At 46.0% G+C, this 7,635-nt stretch overlaps 1 protein-coding gene across 1 annotated transcript in view; it reads right to left on the bottom strand.

Moving 5' to 3' along the window:
* Positions 1 to 7,377, bottom strand: part of SGIP1 (SH3GL interacting endocytic adaptor 1) — a 60,519-nt gene extending 53,142 nt beyond the window's left edge. The window contains exon 1 of the mRNA XM_075097337.1: positions 6,774 to 7,377. Coding sequence (XP_074953438.1) covers positions 6,774 to 6,783 — 10 coding nt within the window. The 5' untranslated portion in view covers positions 6,784 to 7,377. The remainder of the gene's footprint in view (positions 1 to 6,773) is intronic.
* Between the last annotated feature and the right edge of the window lie 258 nt (positions 7,378 to 7,635).

Below are 7,635 nucleotides of genomic sequence, written 5' to 3' on the forward strand. Positions count from 1 at the left end.
GGCACACAGACAAAAACACCAGATGCATTTCTAAAGGTTGCTGTGCTATTTAAGAAGTTGTCCAGGACAGGCTCTCCCTCCCAAATGACACTCGGATTTCTATTTTTAAGGGGTTTGGAGTTTTTGGTTTATTGGGAACAGGAGACAATGGTGCTCCCACATGCCTCCCCAAGCACCAAGCAGCTGCAGGAGGACATTGGGCTCATTGGTGGGGCAACTCCCTACAGACAGCACATCCAGGGACACCCACACTCACTACCTCCCCCCATGCTGGTATTTCCTCCCCTCTGAAAAAAAAAAATTTAAAAAAAAAAAAATCACACAGCAAACCTTTCCTTTCTTTACAGGCCTTTGGCATTACATCTGCTCCTTGGCTGGAGCCACGGCCAACAGCAGGTCCCACCTCACAGCCCTGTTTTAAAAGGCATCTCCTTAAAACCCATCACCTCCATGCAATGCACTGCAGACTCCCAGCAACTACTTGACAATTTGCTACAAAACACACACCAATTTTGCAGTTGTACTGTTTATCCAGAACCCACCAAAATCCTCATGTAGGTGTAACACTAAGGAACAGCCTTCCATCCACCCCATGACTTATTGATCAAGGCCACCCCACTGCAGCTGACATCTGTGTGACCCTCCGTGAACTCCCAGTCCCCACTTCCCAGGTGGAGAAAAGGACACCTGTGCTGGTGGGGTGGGGTTGTCACCTGCATGACACCGGAGCTGCTTCCTTGGGGACAAGGTATAATGCCAGGCAAGCCGCCAGGGAAAAAGTGTCGCTTGCTCTCAATTTGGTCATTCGAAAAAAATTTGCAATATTCACATCTGCATATGATGAATATTTACACCCAAAATAAAGCGCGACGAACACTTCTTTCCAGTTCCTCTAACCATCCTGTTCCTCCCATGGTCTGCTGTCAAACAAATACCTTTATTTCAAAGCAGTGATTAACTGTGGCAATAGTGTAACTAAAAATAAGAGCAGGAGATCTGACCCAAAGAAAGGCTTCATTTCCAGGTAGCATTTGGCAAAACTGACAGAGCTTCTTCCACCATCTGTCTCCCCACAGAGGAACTGTGCAGCGTGAAGGAGCTCAAGGTCCCCAGGTGAAAGGAGCCAGGTAAACATGAAGCATAAATGGCCTTATTAATAACTTATACAAGCTTCTTTTGCATCTTCTGCACTAACACCAAAACAAGTCCAAACTGCAAAACTCCAATAAACCATGTTAAAAAATTAAGTCCTCCTTTGTCATTTGGAAGGGCACCTTAAGAGGGACCTAAAAGTTCCCCACATGAATTCATTATCAGGCATATTTACCAACACCACCATCTCCAAGCAAACCCCAACAGCAACAAGGTGGCTACAGGACTGTTTCCAGCAACATTGCATTTATTAGTTTGTTTGCTGACAGCAAAATACTTGGGAAGATTAAAATTAATCTTGCTGCTCCCAGCAATAATGAATCAAAAAAATAGCCCCTCAAGAAGCACACAGAGCCGGGTCTGCATCCATCCATTGATCGCCCCAAAGCTCGTCCCAGGGAAGGGGATCAGATCAATCTTTAGGGAAGATTTTGATACAGATTTTTTTTGTAGTGTCTCATAATACTAAGGTTTATTTTCATTTTCAGCTGATACAAAAGCTTCTGGTTAAGCCATCAAAAACACTCATCCAGGCTGACATTTTAGACACAAGCTTGTTCTTGAAGCTGATGCTGTCTGTAACAGGAGTAGGACAGGGGATGGAGCCCGTCTCACCTGCACTCACCTGGTGATAGGTGTGATGCTGGGTGGTATTTTAAAGGGAAGCACAAAACAGCTGAATGTCCACTGACACACACATGCATTTAAAAGCCTGACACCCATTAACTATTAATTGGCTGATAACAAGGTGCATCTTGAATGATTTTTATAAATCCAGATTTAGAAAACAAATATATTTGTGGGGTTGTATGAAATCGTCCAAGCACTGAACCGGCAGCTGCAGCCAGGTGATGAGGGCAGGCTGTGAAACCTGCCCGCAGTGTCACTGCGGCTCCCATCCTCCTCAGCTCAACCGATCCCAAACCTCCCTGCAAGATTATTTCCACACATCCTATGCATGATGACATTAATCTCAAATTCGTGTTTTAAATTCCCTGGAACATGTAGGTGGAGAATTTTAAGAGATTTCCTCAATAACTCTCAAAAAAAACCCAAACCAAAACACACACAAAAAACCTCATAATTTAAATGCAAAGAAATATATGCCAAAGTCGGGGTGGTTTTCTGAACCTGGGATGGGTAAGAAACAGCTCCCAGATAACATGGGCTGCTAGGTATGATTTTTCCAGTCCTGGCACCTCACTGCTTTCAAACAGTATTACCATTGTCAGACTAATCCAGTGTAAATAGGGATGTAGGAGGGAATTTCCCCTTCCCACCTCTGCAGTGAAGCCCACTTGTGTGTAGCAGAGGAGATGGGGGTTTGTAGGACAGGGTAGGAGCTCCATGCCTGCTCCCAAAGGACAGCCCCAAAATCCCATGTCTCTGGCTCCCAGGAACACACATGCAACCTGGGTGACCATGCTGGGACCAGCAGCTGCCTGGTGACCATCTATGAAATTAAAAATCATCTAAAACTAAACTGAAAATTAAAATAAATCATTCTACGAGTCTGTAAGTGCAGAAAAACCAGTAGCTGTAACCACTGCAAGCCTTACTCCTCTTTCATTCACACAGATAAAGCAAAAAACCTTCAAAAGCCCCCAGAAACACCAGCCTGCAACTGAACTTCTATTAAAAACAAATAGCCAAGGCAATTCAATAGCTGGCAAGGCAAACAGGGCTACACTTTGTACTACTGCATTGCATGTGAACAACCCAGTCCACTAACAAACAAACTGCACATCAGTCAGGTGTTGGCTTTTTTTTTCTTATTGAACCTATAGAAACTCAAATATGCTGTCTTAAAGTTAAAAAAATTCTATATTGGGCCAGCACAAAAAACAGGAACTCTACCACATATAAGCTCCGCTCGCAGCCCAGGCAGGGAGGCAGCCAGTGTCATGCCCCCCATCAACTTTACAAAGACAGATGGATTTTTTTAGTGATAGTCTAACTAGAAAAGTGTTTAAGGTCACTGTTTTGGGGAAGAGCTCTGCCTTTCCCTCCTTTCCACTTTTCCCTCCACATTGCCCCTCTCAGATCCCAGCAGTGGGACAGGATCCCCAGCACAAGTGCTGGGTAAATCACATTGTGTATCCGCTACAGCTTCACAGCCTCAACACCAGCATGAAGGGAACAATATTTCCACACACAACCATGTTTTTCCACCTTGAATTGCTTAAGACCTGGTGATGGAGATTCAAGAAGAATAGACACCTGATTTAAAGTGTAATTTTTTTCTGAAGTGTCTTTAAAATTTGTATGAGGCCCATGAATCATGCAGAAAGTTTCTGCCTTGGCAGACAAACCCCAATTGCTGTGTTTGGGCACCAGTTTGAGATGCCCAAGGGCACTCTTTAAACAGGCGCTCACTCCAAGAAGGCATTTTGCAGCCCTGCCTCACATGCAGTTGTTGACTTTGCCATATTGTCTATCCTTTCTACCAAAAAAACCCCTTGTTTGGGTTTTGCTTCAGGCACTACATCCCATCGATCATTTTAGGTGAAATACCTTCAGCACATCGGAGATGCAACAGATGGATTAAAGAAGATAAGCTTGTTTTTGTGCACAGATGTTTACCTTAATGACATGCCCAGTTCATTTCTGAGTACTGGCGAGTTAACAGTCAAAGGGAATATCCAAAGACCTCTCACACCTATAGCCACACGTGCAGAGACCTTTCCAGCACCTGGTGGGACCTTTCCAGCAGCAATTTTAGTCCCAGATCTAGTGCTGACATGTGCCACATCTTGCTGTAGGTTCTTTTTGTCAGTTCAAAGCTGGGGGACTTTAGTCTCCATCCCCAACACCTACTTTCCACCTGCATGAGCAAGGCCAAGCACAGCAAAGCCATCCCCAAGGCCCTGAGCCTGCTGAACAACAGCAATGCTTGTGCAAGCTGCACCCCACTGTGCTATGGAGGTGGAGGACCATCTACTTCTAGTGGTCGAGATGCCATGTAGCATGTGTTCAGATCTCCTCCCAGAGAGGACTAGTTTCTTGAGGCAGTGTCCATGCTTCGGTTTTGGTTTGGGTTTTTTTTTTTTTTGTAAGACATCGTTGTGATTTTTAAGCAAACAGTGAAAAAATATGCATGCTTTCTCCCCATCTACCAGGGGAATGAGAAAATATTCCATATTGTGTTCAGAACAAACTAGTACAAATTGCACATCCTGCACCATTCCCAAGGAGCCAGATTCTCTTGTTTCCAAAGAGGAAGATCCAAAACCATCAACTAAGCCAGGTTCATCCCACCAGCTGTGGGTGATGCTGGGCAGCCCTGTGCTCTGCACCCCAGGGTTGCCCATGGGCACCAGCATGTGCCAGGTGGGCACAGCTCAGCTCCTCCCCGAGCTCCACCAGCAGTGTCCAACATTTTGGCGAGACACACTGCAAGCAATTAAAATAATAATGAAAACACTTTACCATGTTTACTGCAGGGAACTATAGGTATTTTGTGTGGGTTTAAAAGTTGCAGATAATATTAAGCTAAGCACATTTGAAAGCATTCTTATATTAAAGTATCTTGCAATGTGTCAGTGTTTCAGTAGGATACTGGTCACTAAAGTTTCACTCTTCCACAAACAGAGCCAGTTTCCAACTGTTTAACATTAATCAGAAGCAGTAATTATTTCTTCTAACTCTATTTTCTCGCTTTTGTTCTAGGTTCCTGTACACATTGGCTGGTTGGGGAACAACAGCTAACACGTCACAAAAAATGGGGAAATTTTTATGGCTAGTTTTTTGGGGGGCTGGTTTGGGTTTTTTTTTTAAAAGCAAGCCTATTTTGTGAAAGGCAATTCCGCCTCTGCCAGAGCCTGATGAGCCAGCTGCCCCAGCCCTGGTGGGACACCCCTGCCAGCCCCTTGCCTGCACCCACCTGCCTGGGCCACGGCAACTGAAGCTTCCACGCAGCAGCACACCACAGGCATTTCACAAGCAAGGCAAAAGCCCTCAAGAAAAAAAAAAAAAAACAAAAACCACCAAACAAAAAAACCCCACTGCTGCCTCCACAACTAGCCACAGAACTAGTTAAATAACCCAAATCAAGAATTACAGCAGGCCAGCTTTGATTTATCTATGTTAATTCCTCCACAAATGCAGGTAGTTTTGAAAGAAATCACATTGTTAACATCATCTCTAAAATTACCTGTTCTTGCACAGGCTGTATGCCTGGTTCCCAATGTGTCATGCATGCCATCGTGGTGTGACGAGTTTGATGTCATAGCCTAAAATTAAAACCTCTTTTGTCTGTGACTTTATTGTCAATATTAGAGAATACATTGAGGGCATTTCCTCATATCAAAGGACAACACCACTCAATCCCTTAGCACTGAGGAATCAAAAAAAAGCAAGCAGCAATTCCTATGTGTTCACACATGGCCATTACAGCACCTGAATTTCCAAGGTTAGGCAAATATTTTAAGTCAGTACAAGAAGTGTCAGTTACATGGAGCCCGACACCTTTCTGGTTTGACTTGGACAGCATTACAGACTCTGATTTACATGGACACACCAAGAGGCAGCCCAATTTCTGCCTGTCATCTCAGGGAAGGCCAGGCAGCTGCCTGGTTAGCATGCCGGCAGCGCCGCAAGCCCAGCGCTGCGATGCAGCTCCGCACACCCCTCGCTGAGGTGAGCCCTTCTCCTCGGCCAATAGGCCATAAAAAAGAAAAAAACCCAGGGTATTTTGATCTTCTTGGCCCTGAAATACCTATTCTGCTAAAAAAAAAAATAGTTTTCCTTTCCCTGCATCTTACTCCAGAAGGCATTAAAGAAAAAAAAAAATAAAAGGAGCTTTACATATCACCGAGACAAACGACACAGGTTAAAATTTCTTTAAGAAATGCCCAGGGGCTTTTCCCATACACGATCAGATGCACAGTCTCACAACGCTCCCTGAAGTATCTTATGCCTGGAGCCCATATTTCCTTCTTGTTTCCTTTTTTATTTCAGTAAGCCTCAATCCAACCTCTCCACCTCCTCACCCTCAGAGTCTGCATCTTCTAACCAGTGACACTACATGGCTAAAATTACCTTAAGTTCAAATATCCTGCTTTCCCACTGAAAAGATGCTCATCCATACAGCTACACTGCAAAATCACAGAATCCCATCCTTCATCGACAGGCTTCACAGCTGCTGGTCTGTGCTTACAGATAAACACTTAAATTCATCCTCTGTATATCAGGTCAGGCTGAGAAAGCGGGCTTCCAAGCAAAGGAAAAATAATGCCTAAAGGACCTTAACGGCGACCAAGCCATGCTGGCCTGGGTTCCCTCTCCCTGCCCAGGCTGCCGCCTCGCCAGCCGGAGGAACTGGCAGCTCTGCCAGTTAACCGGGCGCTTGCATACCCTGACCTGCCTACGCAGGGCTGGGGATGGAACTGCAAATAATCTGATGGGCTTGATATTATATCACCATCCGCCAGCTCACCGGCAGTGGGCAGGTTATTTTGGTTTGATTGGGATTAGGGGGAGGAGAAGATTTTATTTTTTATTATTATTATTTTTAAAAAAGGAAAAGGAGTCACACACACGGGTTTAATGCATCCCTCTACCTCCACCGTTGCTTTTAAAACTCTAGCGAGCCCAAAAGACATGCTCAGATCATCACCTACCTTCCATCATGGTGGCAGAATTGCATTCCTCAATTTCCAAGGAGCCTGGAAAAATACAGGAGAATACAATCCCAGTTACCAGATGCTTAATGTAAGCCCTTCAATCAAGCACCTCTGATCCGCAGTTTGCTTAGCTGCTGGAATAACAAGGGAAAAAAAAAAAAAAAAAAAAAAAAAGAGGTGCTGAGTCTAACGGCAGGCCATGGATGCTGCTGTGCCTGTATCACCTCCAGGATCACAGGAGGATGCTGAGAGAAAGGGAGGACGAGCCGGGCTCGGCTCCGGCGCTGCCAGCGGCGCAGCAGGTCCCTCCCGCCCCGCACCTCCTCACATGCGCGCTCGCTCCCGACACACACCACCCCGGGAACACACCAACCTATTTCCCATTTCCCCCCCACTTTCACCAAAAGCATAACCCCTCTTCGTACCTCGTGACGCACTTCCCCTCCCTCTAATCCTATTGCAGCGGCTGGGGGAGCCAGATTAATTACCAGGCGCTGTCAGATTAGGCCAGCTAGGAAGGGGGGGCGGCGGGAAATAAATCCAGCCTGGATAAGGCAGCAGAGCTCGCTCCGGTAGCACCGGGTGTGAGTTTAGGCGTGCTCAGTGAGCAGAAGGGCTGAGAGCTCGGGTGCGCATCCGCGGGCGCCAGGCCCCTCGCCTCTCCCGCAGCCATTCAAGAGAGAAATCCATCGGGCTGACGTCACATCACCAGCAATTAGCCCCGAAAGGATGATGCGGGAGAAATTTCTCCCCGACTGCCTTCCAAGAGTGCCTGGGAATTAATTTCACATGAAGAGCAGCCAAAGCATCACCAGAGCAGGGAACAAAAGAGGCTGGGGAGGGAGTGAGGGGGGGGCTG

Source organism: Phalacrocorax aristotelis, chromosome 6, assembly GCF_949628215.1.
Source record: "Phalacrocorax aristotelis chromosome 6, bGulAri2.1, whole genome shotgun sequence".
Taxonomy (NCBI): Eukaryota; Metazoa; Chordata; class Aves; order Suliformes; family Phalacrocoracidae; genus Phalacrocorax; species Phalacrocorax aristotelis.